The 23,054-nt window shown below is 38.2% G+C and overlaps 1 protein-coding gene and 1 long non-coding RNA gene across 2 annotated transcripts; one reads left to right on the plus strand and one right to left on the minus strand.

Annotated features, from left to right (window-relative positions):
• The first annotated feature begins 2,510 nt into the window (after nt 1-2,510).
• Nucleotides 2,511-5,107, plus strand: LOC125145687. The gene is made up of 3 exons (XR_007144122.1): nt 2,511-2,693; nt 3,328-3,488; nt 4,834-5,107. It is a non-coding gene; the product is annotated as an uncharacterized LOC125145687 (long non-coding RNA).
• Nucleotides 5,108-14,844: 9,737 nt separating this feature from the next.
• On the minus strand, nt 14,845-15,676 carry LOC125145656. Its single transcript, XM_047819285.1, has one exon. It carries the CDS (start codon nt 15,652-15,654, stop codon nt 14,845-14,847), a length of 810 nt encoding a protein of 269 aa, XP_047675241.1. The 5' UTR covers nt 15,655-15,676.
• Nucleotides 15,677-23,054: the final 7,378 nt, after the last annotated feature.

Raw genomic sequence — 23,054 nt, forward strand, 5'->3', positions numbered from 1 at the left:
AAATGAGGTGAAAGTGGTGCCCAGCGGTTGGGTAGATGGTGACCAATGTGTCTGGCCACACCTAAGAGGGGAGAGCCTCACAAAGGCTGTGAAACCCAAGAAAGAGTGGAAAATCTTTAAAGTAAAGCTTCTCTACACAACAGGTAGTTCTTTAATGTTTAACCCCAATAAAGATATGCGATACATAATATTTAATGTCTCACTAAGTTTTGCACTTTATCAACAATATTTAGAAAAACAGATTTTTATTGCAAAAGAAACATATTTTAGTGTTTATAATATCTGTGGATTCTATCAACTTTTCTATTTTTATACAATGTTATCAAATGTATAAATGTTTTAATAAACATGCTTATGTTTATTCTGTTTATGTCCCTTTCACTCAGTTAGCCCGGTAAATTGTAAAATTACAAACTTTTCCACTAAACACAGAAAGGTGCTGTTCAAATACGCAATGAATAAGATACCATTCACACATCAGTACCAAAGTACTAGTAGCCTCTGATGTCAATCATTCGAAATGACCTTTAAAGTGATAGTTCACCCAAAAAATTTAAATTATTTCATTGATTCCCTAATTTTGTTCTGAACCCGTATGACCTTTGTTAATTTTTGTTACACGAATGAGGACATTTTTGATGAAATCCGAGAGGTTTCTGAACCATCTATATGCAGCAACGTCATACGTCTATATGCACTTTCAATGCCCAGAAAGGTGGTAAATAGTCCATCTGACTACAGTGGTTCAACTTTAATGTTATAAAATGACGAGAATACATTGTGTGCAATTTTGGGATTATTGACATAGCAGTCTACAGGTGGTCAGAAACCTCTCAGATTTTTATTAAAATATCTTCGACAAAGGTCTTACAGGATTGGAATGACATAACAGTCAGTAATTAATGGCAGAATTTTAATTTGTGGGTGAACTATCCCTTCAAACACTGAACCGCTTTTTTTCATCCACATGGATGAGAAGTGCTTTAGTTTCATCTGTCCAAGTTGACAACATTATTTTAATGTTGCACTAATTTACCAGTAGTTTACCAGTAAAGAATGTACTGTATGTGTGAAAGGGACTATTTTGACTATGTGGTTGTCATTTAGTCTTGCATGTGTTTTAGACAACTATGATGATGCCAGGAAAAAGCTCCCTGAAGCAGAACTCTTCTCTGACATTCTATCAAATACAGAGAGTGGGGCTAAAAAAACCTAGACGAATTATGTAAGCACACAAAAGTTTTTTTTTTATTCTGTTATGAGTTTTATTTTATTAATGGTGCTTGCAAAGCAACATTCTTACTATCCTACATACTCTTCCTGACAAAACTTCAGCGCGTAACTTGTCCCGCAGCTTTTGTCCTAGACCCATGAATGAGGTGTCAAATTGACCGGCTCATTGTGGAGAGGTGTACTATTACTTTTCTAAGCGATCAGAGTACCAGTACTTCCGGTGCCGGGTCTCAAATTGGCCTTTTTCCCCCATAGACTCCCATTATAAAATTTGGAGGTTTATAACTCGGCAAGCTTTTGAACTACCTACACCAAACACTGGCAGCTCCTTTAGGGTGATACCCTGATCAAACTTTTAAATTGGTGTACCGACTGGCTTTCCGTTTGTGCCGCAGCCCCGCCCCCAAAATATGCAAAATCAAAAAACATTTTACAACATTGACATGTGACATATCAAAACACTCAGAACGATGAGGGGAACTTCCTCACGTGCAAGGCCTGGAACCACCGCCTTGTATTAGGCCACCAGCATTTCAAACATTTAGTCAGTCAACTTAAAGCCCCTCTTCAGCAAGACAGCAACCTCCTCTCTGCCAGACATCTAGTCAGCCACCAGCAAGTGACCAATCCCCTTTCTACCAGTCAGCTAGTTAGCCACCAGCATGTGACCTATCACCTCTTTACCAGCCAGCAAGTCAGCGACCAGAAAGTGACCAATCCCCTTTCTACCAGCCAGCTAGTCAGCCACCTGCATGTGACCTATCACCTCTTTACCAGCCAGCAAGTCATCCACCAGCAAGTGACCAATCCCCTTTCTACCAGCCAGCTAGTCAGCCACCAGCAAGTGACCAATCCCCGTTCTACAAGAGAGCTAGTTAGCAGCCAGCACGGAGCCAACCACCTCTCCAACAGCTAGCTAGTCAGCCATTGCCAAATCACCAACCATCTCTCTTCCAGCCAAATAGTCAGTCAAGTTTAGATTACTTGCAGCCAGCAGGCTCAGAATCTGGCATAAGGAGACCACTACAAAGTATGTTATACAATTGTGCAACTTTAAAGATAACTCAGGTTTATTACTCTTGATTATTAATATCTATGATTGAATGGCTGTAGAGAATAATGTTCTTTGGACATATGACATTTACAAAATAATGTATTAAATTATCTAAACTGTTCTGGAGAATATATCAAGTCCTAATGCAACACATTGACTTGATTAATGTGTCAGTCAGCTAATATGCATGTTAATTTCTTTCATTTTTGCTAAGGGAGATATTGAACAAGAAATGATTCTAGACCAGCAAAATACAATTATGAGAATCCTACAGTCAACACATCGCCCAAGGCCTGATGTCCATGATGGGGCCAAGTTCAGAGATCGTCTTCCTGTCAAAGATGTAGAGTCTCTCCAGTGCCTGGAGGCTGAGCTGAAGATGAACCCTGATTCTAAAGCAGAATTGGTAAGAACATCTAGTTTACACCCTGTTTATGTTCACTTGCGACACAACCGACTGTTTACATGAATACTACACAGGATAGTCATTTGGTCAAAAGAAAGATAACTGAATTGGTTTTCTGTGTGTGCACTTTAGCTGTGTCAGCATGGCACCACATTAAGTTTTTTTTTTAACTTCTTGTGCTTAAAGGGACAGTTCACCCAAAAATGAAATGATAGGAAGCAATTACTGATACTGACATAATGACATACAATAAATATGGATTCAGGCAGCAGGCTACACAGTGAACTGTATTGGCAAAAGCCAGTGTCTGCTTCTTTTACCAATATAGTTAATGATTTGCATTTCTAATCCAAACAACGTCAAGCTTGGCACTGCACTTACTTGTGCCCGTAGCAAGAAACCTGTCAAGCTTGAAATCCATTGGAATTATGGTTCGAGAGATATGCGAATAACAGTCACAGACACACACACACACACACACACACACACACACACACACAGACGTAGAAAATGTTTTCCGTTGGAGTATGTGACAGTTTATAGTACATTTTTGAATACAACAGCATTTTCATTTTAGGGTGATCTTTTTAAATGCATATTTCAACCACTTACACAATGTTTTTTTTCCTCTGAGACTACCTATCTGGGTCTGGTTGGTGGCTTTGACCTGTAAGACACCGTGTGGAGAGTGCTGAAAGCAACTTTTACAACTGCTGTGGCACGTGGTATGAATTGGAGAGGAGTCAATGGGAAGATTGGTGTCCAACGCCTGGTCATAACGGAAGAACCTCATTGGTAAGAACCTTTTTTAGAAGTCATTTGTATACACAAATTTTCAAAACTGCTTTACAGAACATCGTATTGTAATTTCTGTTATCTCAGTAATAGTAATAGTCACAAATTCATGGTTTGGTTTCATAAATTTTCTTGTCCCTAATAATCAACATAATGCAGTAGAAACTGAACTTCAACGGTAATAAGCTGTTCACTCCGTCATATAATTTTTCCATTATCAGTTCTAGTTTTCTTGTAGCTCAAACAGCAGAGCATGGGCACTTGCAACGCCAAGGGTCATGGGTTCGATTCCCAGGGAAAGCAAGAGCTGATAATGTAAAAATGCGCTGCATCACAGTTAATGAGTCTCTGCAAGTTTGAGTTTGAGCCGCTTATAATTTGCATTTGGGAATGCAACGTGCACCAACCATCCATAATAAGAATTGTTTATAAATCTGTTGTCAACAAAGAGAAACGTCTGTTGTTTTCTGCTAAAAAAAAAAGCTCAGTGGTTTAACTTTTCAAAGCAAGACATCATAAATGTTAGTATTGTAATTTTACTGTTGCTCTGTAAAGAGAATTTTTTAAATTATAATTATTGTTTATCAGAAGCAATCCACATATTATTGTAACATTATTATTATTATTATTATTATTATTATTATTATTATTATTATTATGAATATATAAGTACTCTTTTTTACAGTACAATAGTGTATATAATTGCAATAGTACGATATCTATTAATTTAATTAAAATAATAATCATTACAGGGGATGGGGTTGGCTATTCTTGTTTTCCCTCCTTTTTGTCATTAGCTGATCACATCCCCTTTGCTTGAGATTATCATACTGTCAAAGTTTCTCCTTGCATTCAGTACTTGGCTGGTTGTGCTTGCACGCTCTCACATCATTGTGTTTGAGTTTATTTTGTGTTTTTAGTAAAAACACTTCTATTTGAATCTTCTTCATCGTCTTTGGACTTAAACGTGACATTTATGCTATCTGTGTTGGTGTGTTTTTACATTAAAGTGTGCATGTCTTTTTTTAAAGCAGAATACATCCAGAGTTATAAATTTTAACCGGTTGGTGAAAAAGTATTCTAAAAATATATTCTAAAAACAAAATCTAAGTAATTTGACATAAGAATTTATGGTATTATTATGGCCCACAAATTGAAAAATACAATTTGCAATTCCTTTCGAAAATATACTGGAATTTTTTTTTTTATCAGAAGTGGTCAATTATTGCAATTAAAATATTAAAGGAAATAATTTATATTTAATGTTTTTTTCCCCCATTATCTTCCAGCTCTAACTTCCAGGTTGTATTGCTGCTAGCATTATTTACATTCATCTTAATTGCAGGTGCAGTCAGGCAGAATCCCCTTACTGCAAAAGCCTCAAATAAAGACATTGAAATCAACATAATTAAAGGTTAAATGAATGAGGAAGCGGGAGGCCCAACAAAATGCTGCCGACCATCATTAAGCACATCAAAACCACATCAAAACCCTGTAAATCACAAATCAATTTCTCAATTGTTCAATTCAAGTTCTCTGTACAAGTTACTCCGATTTTTTTTTCTGTGATTTTTATTACTGAGTTGAATACATTCTTAAATGTATGCATGTTTATAACTCTTAAAGCTGTAATTACTTGTTTTGAAGTAAATTGTTTTGAGTACATTTGTTGTTGAGTGTTTCATTTACTGTACCTTTGAGTTAATAAGACTTTTACATACTGTCAGCTGCATGTGGGACACATATGGGCCGTTAGATTTTAACAGAACTCAACCATACTAAAATTGCATATAAGGCTCACATATGGGCCACATTAAATTGTATTATTTGTCTCATGCTTGGTGGACTTATGGTACTGCTTTGGTTCAGTTTTGGCAAAGAAGAGGTGTGCCATATTTAGGCCACATAAAATTACATTTGGCTCATGCTTGGTGGACTTATGGCACTGCTTTGGTTCAGTTTTGGCAAAGGAGATGTGGGCCATATCTGGGCCGACAAACACAAACAAATCTGGGCCACAGCTCAGCTGTTTATCTGAAGAAAGGAAATTTATCAAAGGAAATTTGCTGACTGGGTACTGTATTGTTAAAGCTAAATTTACCACAGAAAGCTATTGTTAAAGCTAAATTTACCGTGGGAGTTTATTGCTAAAGCTAAATTTACCACATAAAGTTATTGTTAATGCTAAATTTACCACAGAAAGCTACTGTTAAAGCTAAATTTACCACAGAAAGCTACTGTTAAAGCTAAATTTACCACAGGAGGTTATTGTTGAAGCTAAATTTACCACAGAAAGTTATTGTTAAAGCTAAATTTACCACAGAAGGTTATTGCTAAAGCTAAATTTACAACGGAAAGTTATTGCTAAAGCTAAGTTTACCACAGGAGGTTATTGCTAAAGCTAAATTTACCACAGAAAGTTATTGCCAAAGCTAAGTTTACCACAGGAGGTTATTGCTAAAGCTAAATTTACCACAGAAAGTTTGATAAAGCTAAGTTTACCACAGGAGGTTATTGCTAAAGCTAAATTTACCACAGAAAGTTATTGTTAAAGACTCCGTTCAGGGTGTATACTGCCTTGATGCCCGATGACACCTGAGACAGGCACAGGCTCCCCGTGACCCGAGAGGTTCGGATAAGCGGTAGAAAATGAGTGAGAGTGTGAGTTATTGTTAAAGCTACTGTAAATTTACCACAGAAAGTTATTGCTAAAGCTAAATTTACCACAGAAAGCTATTGTTAAAGCTAAATTTACCATGGGAGTTTATTGCTAAAGCTAAATTTACCACAGAAAGTTGTTGTTAAAGCTAAATTTACCACAGAAAGTTATTGTTAAAGCTTAATTTACCACAGAAAGTTATTGCTAAAGCTAAATTTACCACAGAAAGTTATTGTTAAAGACTCCATCCTGGGTGTATCCTGCCTTGATGCCCGATGATGCCTGAGATAGGCACAGGCTCCCCGTGACCCGAGAAGTTCTGACAAGCGGTAGAAAATGAGTGAGTGAGAGAGAGTTATTGTTAAAGCTTAATTTACCACAGAAAGTTATTGCTAAAGATAAATTTACCACAGAAACTTATTGTTAAAGCTAAATTTACCACAGGAGGTTATTGTTGAATCTAAATTTACCACAGAAACTTATTGTTAAAGCTAAATTTACCACAGAAAGTTATTGCTAAAGCTAAGTTTATCACATGAGGTTATTGCTAAAGCTAAATTTACAACAGAAAGTTATTGATAAAGCTAAGTTCACCACTTATTGCTAAAATTATTATATATAATAATTTTAATTATATATAATAATTATAATAAAAAATTTTTATTATATATAATAATAAAAATATACACACAGAAAGCTACTGTTAAAGCTACACACAGAAAGCTACTGTTAAATACACAAATATAATTAAAAATTTTAATTATATGTAATAATTATATTATATATAATAATTTTCCCTTATGAAAAAAAATGAACACAAACTATATTACAGCTAAATATATAAATTTTGGAATAATAATAATAAGAAGAAGCGTGACCAGAAACTTGAAGGCCTCCACAGATGAAGGAATAGGAAATAAATGTCCAAAACAGGAGAATACAAAGTAAGTACTCACAAAACAAAGACTAAGGAAGCGGATCAGAGTATGATTAAAGATTGCCACAAGACAAAGGCAGTGTTGGATGAAAAAGAGACTGCAATTATATGTACTGGTCAGTTCAAAACATAGAGTGGTAGAATTATTTCTAAGCCACAAAGACTTATTGCTGAAATGTAGTTTTGCACAATTGCATATTGGAGATTGATTAATGACATTGGATTGTTTAAAGTGAATGACTTTATGATGTGTAGGATTAAGTTTCATAACATGAGTGTTAAATAATATTGAAACTCAAAAAAAAAAAAAGCGGATGTTATGATATGTGATTTTATAAGGTATTATGATCACCGGAAGTGTTTGTAAGTGACGTATGTCATGATGGTGTTTCCGGTTGCACCTTTGATAGATAATAAATGTTAACCAGGTGATTTGAAGGCACGAGCGACTCTTTGGCGTTTCATTTGCTCCACATAACAAGTATGACCCATTTGGATACATAATTCCCTTATCAACAAGAGCTAAATTATACAACATTATACAACAACTTTGGATGAAAGCCAGAGACTGGGACAACCCCCTTATGCCAGATTCTATTCAAAAAGCCTGAACGGTGTTGTGAAAAATCCCAGAACCCAGGAATGCATTAAAAACAGAGTGACATGCCTTAAGGCGATTATGATTGGAGTCATAAGACACATGGGGGTAAACCCCAGATGTTGTAATAATCTTAAGGTAATATATAACTAGAGAATAAAATAACCAAATAACCACACTTGAGACAGAGGGTGGATAGAAGGTGATTTATTATTATTATTAAGGTGTTTATTATTAGATCTTAGTAAAGGGGAGTAGTAGGAGTGTAATCTGGAGATCCAGGAGTGTAATCTGGAGATCCAGGAGTGTAATCTGGAGATGCAGGGTTAGAATCAGTCGGGAGAAGATGGAAAGGTGGGAGAGAGAGGACGAACATAGGCATAAGGAGGGGGGGAGCCGGGAGTTCCAAGCTCAGGGGTGCAAGGGTGAGCATGAGGACAGCCATCAGTTTGAGATCCCCTGTCCACGAGGTTTACCAGAGTGGTTTGAGAGGAGGACATGAGAACAGGAGGATTTCTCACAATATGGGATGGCAGATAAGCATGCTCAGGCAGTTCAGGAGAACTGAGCTGTTCCAAAAGCGTAGTGAGCTCAGAGATGATATGACGCAGTCTTGGATAGGGAGAAGGACGAGGGTCCCGGCGGGTGTAGCCAGGCTGAATTGACCGACCTGGAGGTGAAGGATCTAAGGAGAGAGAAGAGTAACTGACTTAGTAGAGATAGAGGAAATGAAGCTTGAGATATGTATATGTTAGCAAGCCCAGCCAGGGGATAAAAAGACAGGCTGAGATCATAAACAATTTAACAGGCTTGAGGAGTCAAAGAACTCCACTTGTACACAAGCAATATTACAGCAGCAATAGCTTAGCAATAGTAACGTTATAGAATGACGAATAGGTAAGAGCTTTTTACATAATATCATGTGACATAGAATAGACTCATAGAGTGAATATAATCAGAAAACATCATATACAGGAGAAGATAGCAAAAGGGAAACTTACTCATTTTAGTTGAATGCAGGTTTAATCCTCAGGGCAGATGTCTGTCGTAAAAGACTCAGAAGCAAATGGCAAATGTAACTTTGACGAGGGAATGGAGCCCCTTTTTGTGCACATTTGTAATAACAAATGTAACAAATGTATAAACAAAAAATAACAAATGTAATAACAAATGTAAACTTGTTATGAAAAATGGGAAAGACAGTGGTTCTCAGACCTTGGCCCATAGCGATAACATGTTATGTAGAATGGAAAAGACCATTGTTCCCAGACCGTAGCTCATAAATTGTTATGGAAAATGAAGAAGACCATGGGTCTCAGACCTTGGCCCATAGCGAAAACATGTTAGGTAGAATGGAAAAAAACAGGGGTCCACAGACCTAGGCCCTGAGAACTAAAGGGAGGAAAATCCATAAATGGGCATTTGGTGCTCATAAACATGTTGTGCAGACTGAAGAAGTTGTTTAGTCTAAAGTTATGCGAAATAAGGGAAGGAAAATCCATAAATGGGCATATGGGTGAAAGGTAATGGGAAATCAGGGGAAATTGGGTCCGGGTGTTTAGAGAACATAGTGGGTAATGGCGATAAAAACAGGTGATATGGCACCTGGACTCCAAAAAATAGTGGGAAGCAAAGCGGGGGCGAGGAGTGTTAGGATATATATATATATATATCCGGGGCGAGCGGGTCAGTTGGGGGTTGTTTTTATTTTCGCAAGGACGTCGCGAGAGTTTTTGTTTCTTTCTTGATTGATTTGGCATGACATGCTCTTATGGGTTTTAATTTGTTACTTTTAATTTGGTAATTTGTTACTTTTAATTTGGCAATAATTTGTTACTTTTAATTTGGCAATTTGATACTTTGAATTTGGCAACTACAATTTGTTGGCTGATTGACCACAATAAAGAAGTTTGCTCATTCTCATCCAGGCCTGAGGAGTTTTCTCAGTTTTTTTTTTTTGTAGTAATTATAGAGTTAACAGTGAAATTTAACTAAAGGCCTATGAGAAGAGGACACCCTGTGATGTGTCGGCTTGGAGACCGGCTCTGAGTTCCGACAACGGCTTAGGAAACAGAGCTTTCTGATTGGCCTCTGATTCAACTTCCCCATTGTTATTCAATAATACCCTCAGAACAAATCATGTCCAGGGAGTTACATATTTTTTCTGATGCCTCAGAGAATGCATATGGCTCAGTAGCCTATCTGCGAATGGAAACCAATAAGAGTGTGGAACAAACTTCCTTCATCATGGCAAGATCTCGAGTTGCCCCAAAAAGGCAAATATCCATTCCCGCCTAGAACTTTGTGCTGCTCTAACAGGTGTCCATCTTTCAAAACTTCTGCAAACCGAACTGACTCTCCCTTTGACATGTACTACAGTATTTTATGGTCAGATTCAACAACGGTTTTGTCTTGGTTGCATTCTTCTGCCTGTTGATACAAAGTTCTTGTAGCAAATAGAGTTACGGAAATTATTGAACTCACAGATCCTTCCTCTTGGATATATATTCCATCTGGGCAGAACCCAGCGGACAACATTACTAGAGGTGGCACCCTTGTTGAGCTAGCCAAGCCTGACCATACAGTAGATGGCGACAAGGAACAATATTCCTGAAACCTCCACTGCATGAGTGGCCACCAAATCTAGTACCCAGTTCTGTTAGTCCTGATCCTGAGCTCCACAAACCACTTTTTTTGTGGGTTAAACCAGTCAGAAGATCTTGTGCTTCCAGACCCAGGTAATTTTAAGTCATGGTCAGAATTGAAGTCCGCAACAACTGAGCTCCTGCGACAGCACAATCCAGACTCCTTTGACACTTCGTCTGTTGAAACCTTACTTCTAAAACAAGTGCAACAACAAAGTTTTCCCTCAGAGTACCACAGGACCAGAGTCAGAGTTTAATCCCAAAGTCACCTTCTTACACTTTCTCCAGAACTGAATGAAGAAACAGGACTTATTTTAGTGGGCAGCAAAAAGTAAAGGATATTGAGCCAGGAATTGTTCATCCAGTTGTTCTTGACCCTAAAAACCCTCTGTCCCAGCTAACTATCAAAGATTGTGATAAACTTTTCCACCCTGGCCCAGAGTGAGTTTTTTTTTTTAATTGGATAATTATGGCAAAATAAGGGAGACAAGCTGTAAAGAAACATCAGTGGTCTTATTTGGAATGTAAGAAGTGGAGAGCTTAATCAACTATTTCTCAATGTCAGATCTCCCCTCCTCTAAGCTCCAGTTGAGTAAACCTCCATTTTGGTCCACTGGAATGGATTGTTTTGGCCCCTTCCATATTAAGGTTGGTCGTAGAAAAAAGATGGGGCATACTCTTCAAATTCCAGACCACTCGATGTCTACATAATGACTTGCTAACTAGTCTAGATGTGGACAGTTTCCTAATGGCATTTCTTCGCTTTATATCTAGGAGAGATAAGCCCTATGAAATTTTTAGTGACCAAGGAACATCAGTCTGACACACAAGTCAACTTAATCAAATACAGAGTGTGTCGAACCAAATCCACCACACTGTTAGTACTTCGTATGACCTGGGCATAGTCTATTTAATCACTTTGGCCAATGGTCCCCACTGCCCATCACATGTCACTCGTACAATTTCTTCTTGGGCAAGTGGGCTCAGTGACCAGCATGAAGTTCACCCCCCACCCAATGCAAAACGTCAGCAAAATATTCTCGTTCGTTTGTGCTGCAAAAATTTTTGTGCTGCTTTGGTTTTTTTAGATATTAAAAGAATAATTATAGGTAAATCTAGGTCACTCAGCCCCCCATCGGCTCCAAATTTGCCCAAAATAGTTCGTTTGTGCTGGTTTGTGCTGCTAAAAGTTTCGTTTGTGCTGTTTCGGTTTATTAAATATTAAACAGTGAATTATTGGCCGATGACGTCATCAGCCCCCCCACATGCACCAAATTCAACAAAAATAGTCTGGTTCGTTTTTGTCCTCCATGCTAAAAGTTTCGTTTGTGCTGATTCGGTTTTTATAATATTAAACATTTTATTAGGTGGTCATTCTAAGGTCATTCAGTCAAGTCAAGGTAATCTGTTCTCTGGATATAAAGTAGTGTAATTTATTCCTGTGATCAAAGCTGAATTTATTAGATCATAAATACAATAGAACAGTGTAATATTATATCAATGTAAAAGCTGTTTTCTAGGTGAATATATAGTAAGGTGTCATTTATTCCTGTGATTAAAGCTGTATTTTCAGCATTTTCATCACTTTTTTGTGTTTTAGAGAACTTGTTTTTGTATTTTACTATTTCAGGCACAAATTCAATCCATTTCTGAAATGGAACTTCAAGATCAAAAGTCCAGGAATCTTTTGGTCTGGCGAAAGGGACCCTGGCTCAAAATCTGCGTCATCACTACTGCCACTTGTTTCATGATCACTTTCATGAGTAAATCCTAAAGCAGTCCAGATGTTGTGTCTGTTTAATTTAACAAAGATGTATAGAGCCTTTGCAGTGATCGTGTTTTCTAGCTGCTTACTAAGCTCTGTCCAGATACTCACGTAGCTATATTGCCATTTTGAACTATGACACCTTTTGCTGAACACAAGACTGTGACAATGGAGTCAGTGTCAACTGTTGGTTTCTTGGGCTTCTGGAATAAGCAAAACATAATTACCCACTTATAATCCTGACTCAAAAATGTCATGTACAGTTTAAACTTATTTTCATGCATATATGAAAATGTATTGGTCTGAATACATATTATAGTAATTTTTATATATATATATATATATATATATATATATATATATATATATATATATATATATATATATATATATATAAACTAGATTTGTAAAGTTCATCATGTTGGTTTGGCTTAGTATTCACAAAGGCTGGTGCTTTTTTGGAGGTGAGTGGACATAAGGTGTTTTCCGAGTGTTTTCGGAAGCCTGCGCCTAAAGCTACAGCAGCTTCGGGTGACACTTCAGCTGCAGCAGATGACACGGACGTTACAGAAATTCCAGAAAATGAGGCTGATGCTATTGTGACGTTACCTTTTGTGACGGTAAGTAAAGCTAGCATACAGTACATGTTACCATTAAACGTAACTATAACAGCAGGGGATTTTTGGTATATTGAAATTTATCCAGAACTTGCTAACTTCACTACTGTTAGTGTGGTGGATCAATTAATGTGGCAGAAGAGGGGAGATAATGTGTGTGTGTGTGTGTGTGTGTGTGTGTGTGTGTGTGTGTGTGTGTGTGTGTGTGTGTGTGTGTGACATCGCATAGTCCTTGTAAACCATTTGTCCTCATAATGCTGGTTTTTGTCTTCTAGGACACACGTCCTTGTAAGTCAGCAAAAAATCAGGGTGCCATGTATTGTGTTTTATAAAGTGTAAATAAATAATATAGTTTGAGTTTTAAAAGCATTTCCATTTTTATTCGAAAGCTCTAGCATAAAAGGAAGTCATAGACCCTCTAAACCACCTTTTTTCTGGTTTGAAGAAATTGTCCTTGTAAGTCATGCTAACCTGTGTGTGTGTGTGTGTGTGTGTGTGTGTGTGTGTGTGTGTGTGTGTGTGTGTGTGTGTGTGTGTGTGTGTGTGTCTGTATGTCGGTGTCCTTGTTTATATTACATTTGGGGACCAAATGTCCCCATAAGGATAGTAAAACCTGAGATCACCTACATTATGGGAACCAGCCATAATGGTCCCCACAATGTAAATGGATTCATAAACATACAAAATTATGTTTTTTTTGAAAATATAAAAATGCAGAATGTTTCCTATGATGGGTAGGTTTAGGGGCTGTGTGTGCGTGTGTGTGTGTGTGTGTGTGTGTGTGTGTGTGTGATGGGTGAACACACACCTCCTGTCCTGTATTTCACTACTGTTTCAACACACACTCAGTCACTTCCTCTCAATAATCAACACTCAATCCTCATCTAAGAGCCTTGTGATCTGATAAAGTGCTGAAATGGTTCTTAACCAATAACTCTGATCTGACATTGATAAAATATCTTCACTTTCCATTTCCAGTTGATTAAAACATTATAAATATAGAATAAATGAAAGTGATCCAGTGTTTGTGATCCTTGCACTCTGAACAGGGTTTCATGGAAAGCAGTACATTAGGATGGAAAAAAGAACCTGGTTAGATTTTAAGGACATGACAAGGGGGTGTGTCTAAAGTACAGGGCTTTTCTTAATCTGGTGTGAGCTCCAGTTCAAAACATCTCTTATTGTTCCTGGATAAACTTTAATAAAATACTTCATATTATTATAGCAGCACAACACTGATTATTATTTAAGGATCAATGATGACATCATCTGCATGTATGGCTTAAAAACACTGAACATGTTTTAGACCACTTTACTGCCCTCACTATGTATAGACAGACATAGCTATGCAGCAAGCTTAACACTCCTCCAAAAAGAACTTGAAGACAGAACTAATCCAAGTACAATTTAATGGAAGCGGTGTAAAACTGCAAAACAACAGTGGAAGCATAGATGAACATAAACAATTTAGCAATAAATAGCAACGATAAACAATAAACACTGCACACAGTTACATATCAAATATGCATATGCAAATATTCACCCAAGCTTTAAAATAAATGTGCTGAAACTTTGTTAACAATAAATGCCCAGATTACTTGAATCTAACAAGCAGAGTAGTACTTAAGTCTCATATACACACAAACATGTCCTTTCATATAACATCTCCAAATACAACATCATGATCTAACAAAACATCAAAAAACATTCATTTAGGAAACATTTACAGACAATGCTTTTTCCAAGGATAAATGAAGTGTGAATGGAGATGTGTGTCATAGGTGTGCACTCTCAACAAAATGGCTGAACAACATGTTCTCTGCTTAAATATACGCAGGTCACCAATAGGGGTCACTAAATTACTAAACACGAAGGCTAAAAACAGCACACTCCCCACCTGGCATCTTTAAGATGTCAAACCTTACATGAAAAACGATATTTAATGTCCATCCTACAAACTAAGCACAAAGTCCTTTACCATCTTTAGTCACGAGGAGAATTATTTCAGAGATTGGTCTCAGGAACAGTTTAGAGCCACCTTCTTTGACAATTTTCATTTCTACCTTGCTTACTTTCCCGTCATCACTAGGGAAGGTTTTGGTGATTAGGCCAATAGGCCAATTGTGTCTTTTGGTTTAATTGTCCTTCAGCAAAACAATATCTCCTTCTTGCACATTTGTTTTCTCCTCTGTCCACTTTCGTCTTTTTTGGAGACCACAGATATACTCACTCCTCCACCTTTTCCAGAATTCGTTGGCAAAATGCTGGACTTGTCGCCACTGTCGTTTATAGAGGTCATTTTCGTCAATCTGACCTGGAGGTACAGTATGTACTCCAATCTTTTGCGTAAGGAGCATAGCAGGAGTGAGAATAAGAGGTTGCTGTGGATCTGAGGAAACAGAATTTAATGGTCTTGAGTTCACTATTGCAGTAACTTCGGCTATAAAGGTTGTTAAAACTTCGTGAGTAAGTTTTACAGGTCCGAGTTTGAGAAACATGCCGTCTAGAATACGACGAGATACTCCAATCATTCTCTCCCAACTACCTCCCATGTGTGAGGAATGTGGCGGATTGAACAACCAGGTACAACCTTGCTCGGAGAGGTAGTTTTCCACAGGTTTGTTGGCATGCTTAGAACCAGCCTGTAATTCTTTGCAGGCCCCTATGAAATTTGTCCCACAATCGGACCTCAGTTGTTTCACAGGTCCTCTGATTGCGAAGAATCGTCTAAGGGCATTGATAAAGCTAGATGCATCCAGTGATTCAGCAATTTCAATGTGAATGGCTTGTGTACTCATACATGTAAAGATGACTGCCCAGCGCTTACTATTACTTTGTCCTCCTCGTGTTCTTCTTGTAATGACAGACCATGGACCAAACACATCTAGACCTACATAAGTAAATGGAGAATCAGTGCTCAAGCGATCAGCAGGTAGGTCTGCCATTCTCTGTTCTTCTAACCTACCCCTTAACTTACGACATATTACACAGTTGTGTATTAGACTGCTGATGCATCTCTTACCGCCTACAATCCAGAACCCAGCTGCCCTAATAGCTCCTTCAGTGTAATGGCGGCATTGGTGGAAAACTCTTTCGTGGTAGTGTCTAATGAGCAGAGAAGTAACGTGGCATCTACCTGGAATTATAATTGGATGAACTTCATTTGACGAAAGTTGCGCTTTCGACAGCCGTCCTCCAACTCTAAGTAGACCTTGAAAATCAATGAAGGGACAGAGTTTAACAAGAGAACTTTGTTTCTGAATAGATTCTCTCTTTTTGATGCGCTGCATTTCCTCTAAATAGACCTCGGTTTGAACAGCAAGAAGGATTTTAGTCTTTGCATCATCCAACTGGACTGCACTCAGAGGTTCCTTGCACATATGCCACACATGGCAAGAACCCTGTTTGACAGCTTTTGAAAAGGAATGAGCTATGTGTGAGAGTTGTGCTACAGCTCTAAAGGCAGATGTCCAGCTTGTAAACCTTTCAAACCATGTCCTTCCAAGACATGGTGAAAGGTGTGTTAAACATGTTTTTACCTCAGGTCGCAATTCTGTATCTGATTCAGGATGGAGGAGTTCAAAAGCTTCTGGTTGGCAGATCTGTACATGTGAAAGGAATTTTGGGCCAGTCAGCCATGCAGAGATGGTAAGTCGGTTTGCTGAAACTGTTCTCGTTCCACAATCAGCTGGGTTAAGATCAGTTTGAACATAGTGCCATTGATGTTTCTGAGATGAACATCTAATTCTTTGCACTCTGTTTTTAACATACACAAAGAAACATCTTGATTCATTGAATATATATCCAAGAACCACCTTGCTGTCAGTGAAGAATTTCATGTTCTTTAGTTCCAGGTCCAGCTCCTCAGAGATTACTTCTGCCATTTCTACTGTGAGAACAGCAGTGCAGAGTTCAAGTCTGGGAATGGTAAGGTCAGGTTTCGGAGCCAGTTTTGTTTTACCATAGATAAACCCAAGCTCAACCCGTCCTTGAACATTGGTGACCTTTAAATAGGCAACAGCGGCGATAGCCTTGGTTGATGCGTCACAGAATATACAAACTTCTCTTTCCTGAGCTTGTGAATGAGGAATTGATGCGCTGGTCAGGTCTCTTAGGATTTTTCGACCTTGAACACTCACAGGAGCAGCAAAGCCAAGCAGGTCGAACAGGCTATTGATAGTCGATAACACACCACGTCGAGTATATGGTTTTTCAATGTTAGCCACTTGGACAGTGAGTGTATCTGCAACAAGGTCCCATTTGAGGCCTAGACTTCGTTGCACAAAGGAGAGGTTTTGACCAACATCAAGGTCCTGTAAGTCCTTGGCAAGATCAACAGCAGGAAAAACTTTCACGACCTCTAATTTATTGGACGCGATTTTATGCAACTTAAGACTGCATTGGCCCAACATCTCTTGAGCTGCTTTCAGCACACTGACAGCTTCCTCTACTATGGTAAATGATTTGAGGCCATCGTCTACATAAAAGTGTCTTTCTACGAATTTCCTCAATTCTGTTCCAAACTCATTTTCGACTTCCATAGCTGTCCTCTTCAGACCATAAATGGCCACAGTGGGTGAAGGGCAATTACCAAATACATGAACTCTCATGCGATACTCCATGACCTCACCGTCAAGTTGGTGGTTACGAAACCACAAAAAACGGAGGTAGTCACGATGGTCCTCTCTCACAAGGAAACTATAAAACATCTGCTTGATGTCTGTCATCACTGCAACTGGCTCAGTTCTGAAGCGCATGAGGACCCCAAGCAAGCTATTATTAAGATCTGGACCTCGAAGGAGAACATCATTCAAGGATACGCCGTTAAACCGTGCACTTGCATCAAACACGATTCTAATTTGTCCAGGTTTTTTAGGGTGGTAGACTCCAAAACTTGGCAAGTACCAACATTCCTTATCCCTATCAATGGGAGGTGCTACTTCAGCATGGTTGTTTTCAAAAATCTTTTCCATGAAATCTATAAAGTTGTCCTTCATCTCTGTGTTCCTTTTCAGAGTACGACTGAGAGACATGTCGATTCAAAGCATGTTTTCTGTTGTTGGGTAAGCGTTGTCTTGGTGTACGGAATGGTAGAGGACCTACCCAATTTTTTGCATCATCTTTACAGAATTCCTTGTTCATGATCTTTAAAAAAACTTCATCTTCAACTAAAGCAGCAAGCTTATAATCATTCTCCGTCTGAGTGAAAATCGATTTGCCCACATCTGTGTGTGTTGGCCACAGAAGACTCATTTTGCTCTTTCATATAGATGTTGTTCTCAGATGGCGTCAGATAACTAGGACGTCCATTCCAAAGGAAGTTGGTTTTATAAGAACATATTTATTTATAGGATTTATTATCAGTTATTAATCTAATATGAAGCCACAATAATTAGTCAAGTGTTTAAGGGGATTAAATTAGAAATGTGACAAGAAAAGTGTGAAATATTCTAATAAATGTAAGTGAACAGAATTCAGTAAACAGAACAGTGCAGTTAATGTCAAAGTTTAGACAAAAAAAGAAAAAACTGTTCAGTGTTTCTTAATCATCTGAATCTCTCTACAGGATGAAGAGAAACATCATGACGCTGAGCTGTACAACACATTGTCTAAGAAAAACACAGAACCTCATGTGGACATTGTGACATACAAAACAGTTAACACAACCATATTTTTGATGTGTTTTGTTGTGTTTACATTGCAGCAGTGGACACTTTATGTACAATGGCTGAAGTCATGTGTAGGAACTTTATAGCTGAGGAGGAATCTGGGTTCAGCTCCTCAGTAATATGAGCTAATATCATAATGTACTGTTACTGAAGTTTTATTACAGGGGAGGTCTGTGTGTGTGTGTGTGTGTGTGTGTGTGTGTGTCTGCATGTGTCTGTGTGTGCGTCTGTGTGTGAGTCTGTTTGTGCGTGTGTCTGTGCGTGCGTCTGTGTGTGTGTGTGTGCGTCTGTGTGTGTGTGTGTGTGTGTGTGTGTGTGTGTGTCTGTGTGTGTGTGCGTGCACGTCTGTGTGTGTGTGTGTGTGCATCTGTGCGCACATGTTTGTGTTGCATAGGATATTGGTGCTAGTGACTTACATGGATTTCTAAGACAAAGCCTTTATTTTTGTAACATCTACGTTACAGCACAATGAAATTATTTATTCATCTATCACAACTTTAGAGGTTAAGATCAGAGCTCAGGGTCAGTCATGATACAGAGCCCCTGGGGCAGAGAGGGTTAAGGGCCTTACTCAGGGGCCCAACAGTGTTAGCTTGTCTGTATACATGTATTATGTACATTAAATTGCCTTAAGCACAGAATTGTGTGTGTACTACCTGTGTATTAAATCTTTATATTCTGTGTGATAAACCAGGGGGCATATGTTTTAACAAAAACTAAAAAAATAAAAATAAAATAAAAATAGTAAAATAAAAACCTTCATTAAAAACTGCATGTTGTGTTTACTTTGTTATCTTTGACTAATATTTTACATTTGTTTGATCTGAAACATTAAAGTGTGACAAGCGTGCAAAAAATAAAAAATCAGGGAGGGGGCCAACACTTTTTCACACCACTGTATATAAAAGTAGAATAAAACAGCTGTGGTCTGTAATTATTTTTTTAGAGATTAAGACGCTTATTTCCCTTGTTGTGACTGTAGCATCAACTGTACAGTGTTTAGAGTTTATTTTTGTAACACTAGCTGTTGAGATGCACAAAGTTTAATTACTTTTGGTCTAATTATGTGTCTTATATCATTCTAACTCTACTTTATTCTGCATTTCCAAGTGAACGATGTTAAAGGTTCACTCTATTGGGTTCTATATGCACCGATACCACTTTTTCTCTTCCGATCCGATTCCGATACCAGAGTTTGTCAGTATCGGCCGATCCCGATCCGATATCTGTGTTTTTTTACCTTTAAAACTAAAGAATGTAAACAACTCATTTAGTTATTAGGATTTATTTGTTTCTGGCAAAGAAACACAAAAATGCCCACATTATGGTAATGGAATTAACGTTACACTTATTTGGTCTGTCCGTCCGCCGAACAGGCCGTGTAACCTTTATTAATTCCATGAAGGAGGTATCTTCCCGGCCCAGGAAGGTTCACTCCCCTTTTACTTTACACCGTAATTTTAATTGAATTAACTTAATAGAGCATGTAGTTCAGACCAGATGTTGCAGGTACCTTAATTTGTGAGCGATACTCAGAGACAAGTCACTTGTGGCACAAAAATATGGCATTTAATGAATGAGACAAACACAACATAAACTAACTACACAAACAAACAAAAGAAATAGGGAGAACTAAGATGAAAATAAAATAAAACAAAAGAAATTAAAATTGGGGAAAGGGAGGAAGAGACTGGAAAGAAGAAACTAGAGAAAGGAAGGAAAGGAATGGCAAGCTTAGACTCAAAAATTAATCACACCCTAATTGGGAAATCGTCACAGAAACTTAAATTCACCTTAAGACTCAATGAAAGATTCCTACTTAAAATTACGCATCTAAATTGGTTGGTAAAGGAAACGGTTACTTGCATTGGCTTACTGCACAAGAGTCCGGATGCAACAGAGAAATCTCTGAAAAGTCAGTTAGGGTGGGGTCAGACGTTCTTCCAAGTTCTCCTGAAGATCAGAGCAGTTGTCGTTCTTGGAAGTGAAGCTTGCTGGAACTTCTTTGAAGGAAGATGGAGTCGTCTTGAAGCTGTTCCGAAAGTCTGACCACGGATTAGTGGTGTTTGTGACAATTTAAAGGTCGCGAACTCCACCCATCTTTGGGGAGATGACCAATACTTCGGTCAAGATTTTGGAGGGAAAAACTCACTTTGTTTCAGGTGACTGTGGGCATGGTTTAGCTATCAAACTTTTAGATGACTTTAAAGTTTGATCCAGGGTGTATTAAGACGGTATGGCACCTTTCGTGCTCAAATAAAATACACCAGTGTTTGAAAAATGAGTAACCGATAATTTTGTGGTCATTTGGATACTAAACATGAAGGGTAATGACGGTATGAAGGCAGCGGTACATTATATACACAGATCAGTAATCGAAGGGTAACTGATGTTAATACGATATTGTGTTCTTATAAAGGCAAAGAAACAAAAATGAAACATAGGACAAGATGCACTTTCATTCGGGAAGTAAAAAGAAAACAATAGCTTCGTATACATTCTGACATCAGACCTTAAAGGGGCATACAGCATTAGAACAGGTATACATTAACATGCCATGATCAGTAATTAGAGTATAACGGATGTTAAATACCATGTTGTTTTCTGACGCATGAATAAAATACACCCTTGTCAGGAAATTAAGGAGTAAATAATTTTGAGTCACTCAAGCCGTAAAAGAAGAAACACATTACAAAAAGGGTTATAAGAATGAGAACCTTAGAGTACCTTATCTTCGGGTTTTATTAGTAAAAGGAATGTCTCATTGTGTTGTGTGTGTGTGTGTGTGTGTGTGTGTGTGTGTGTTCTGATTGAGGGCCCCTATGAGTTCAATCGGAGAAGCCGCATGGGGTTATCTTGTCTTTGTGTAGGCTCCAGACATTCTGAAGCCAGTTGTGGGTGTAGCCCTCAATAAAATCGTAAAACTGAGTGGTCATCGGTTAATTGAGGAGTAGATGTTGAAATTTAGGGTGCCTGGGACATGAAATCTAAAATGACCGGTACCAGACGCTACAAAACTAATGCACTTTTCTTCCTATGCTGGAGTAACCAAAGCATGCCACACAGTGCCTGATAATATAATATATACCAACACAAATAATATTTAGTAGACAAACCAGTTGAATTAGTCAAATGGATGATGATCTGTTCTGCCATTTCTGACTACATCTGATTATCTGATCATCATTTAAACATCACTTTGATTTATTTTGTCAGAGAGAGAGAGACCTCATATTAACTCTATAAGTGCCATTGGTGTGTCTGTATAAATGTTGTCAATGCAGTGCACTGGGACGAATGTCTGTGTGTCCAATAGAATTCAATTCAATTCAAGTTTATTTGTATAGCGCTTTTTACAATGGGCTTCGTCTCAAAGCAGCTTTACAGAACATAAACATAGAACAGAAGTTAAACACAAGGAGAAAAAAGAATTAATATAGTAAAAAAATTAAGATATATAAAGTTCACAGTGTGTATGTATGTATGTATGTATGTATGTATGTATGTATGTATGTATTTATTTATCCCCAATGAGCAAGTCCCAGGGGACTTAGGCAGCAGTGGCAAGGAAAAACTCCCTTAAATTGGTAAGGAAGAAACCTTGAGAGGAACCAGACTCAAAGGGGAACCCATCCTCATATGGGTGGAACTGGGGGTGTGATTACAAATATACAGTCAAACAAGTGTTGAATTGGTGTAAAGATCACATGGAGTTCAGATCTCCTCTTGGTATCATAGAGTCCAACTGGAGCTGGTAGATCTGTAGATGTCTCAGGATTTTCAGAGAGTCAGCCTCATCTCAGTGGAGGTCCAAAATCTTCATTGCACGGAAGTCGATCAGAGCTGGTACAATGTCTGGATGCCTCGGGATGGGTAGAAAGAGAGAATCAGTGTAGGGGGATTAACATATTTGCTGTTCATAAAAAAGGTGCAAGTCTAAAGTATTGATGCATAATTTTATGGGATGTATTATGTGTGTGTACGCCTGACTAAAGAGGTGAGTTTTGAATCTGCTTTTGAACTATGAAACGCGGCAGAAAGCCAGGCACGGAAGTAAACACTCCATGGCAACGCTGCTGCGCCTATGTCCCACCCCTGAGAGCCATATACCCCACCGTGATTGATAGGTTCGTTCAGCTCCACATTCAACATTGTAAAGTGCCATACATATCAAATTTGTGGGCCGCACTAACATTAAACTTTCATATTAAGACGGGGGCCACAAACTATCGTCACGCAGGATACGAGTTTGCGACCCTTGTGTTACAGTAGATCCTTTAGATCTCCCTCCAATCTGTAATGGGGTTAGAGCCCCTCTTTTTGTTACAATCTGATTATCTGATCATCATTTAATCCCACAGTGGTAAAGCCATGGCCACGTAGACCTTTGCTGTTAGATCCTTAAAATATCCCTCTTTTACTGGGAAGCTCTTCAGTGCTTTAACCTTCTTTCTTTCTCCTTAATGAAGGTGAGGAGATTACTGAAGGCCTTGATGAACACTTCAGTAACTTCCATGAATTGTTTTATGTCGTATGCTGTTGGACATTTACCCATCAACAGTTTCTTGAAGGGAGTTAGCGATGGTTTGTGGCCTGAAAAAGCACAACAAACAACATTACAGCAGGACAATGTAGCTGTTAACGCTATCAATATGTTAGGATACACGATCATGGAC

This window comes from Tachysurus fulvidraco, chromosome 10, assembly GCF_022655615.1.
Source record: "Tachysurus fulvidraco isolate hzauxx_2018 chromosome 10, HZAU_PFXX_2.0, whole genome shotgun sequence".
Lineage (NCBI taxonomy): Eukaryota > Metazoa > Chordata > Actinopteri > Siluriformes > Bagridae > Tachysurus > Tachysurus fulvidraco.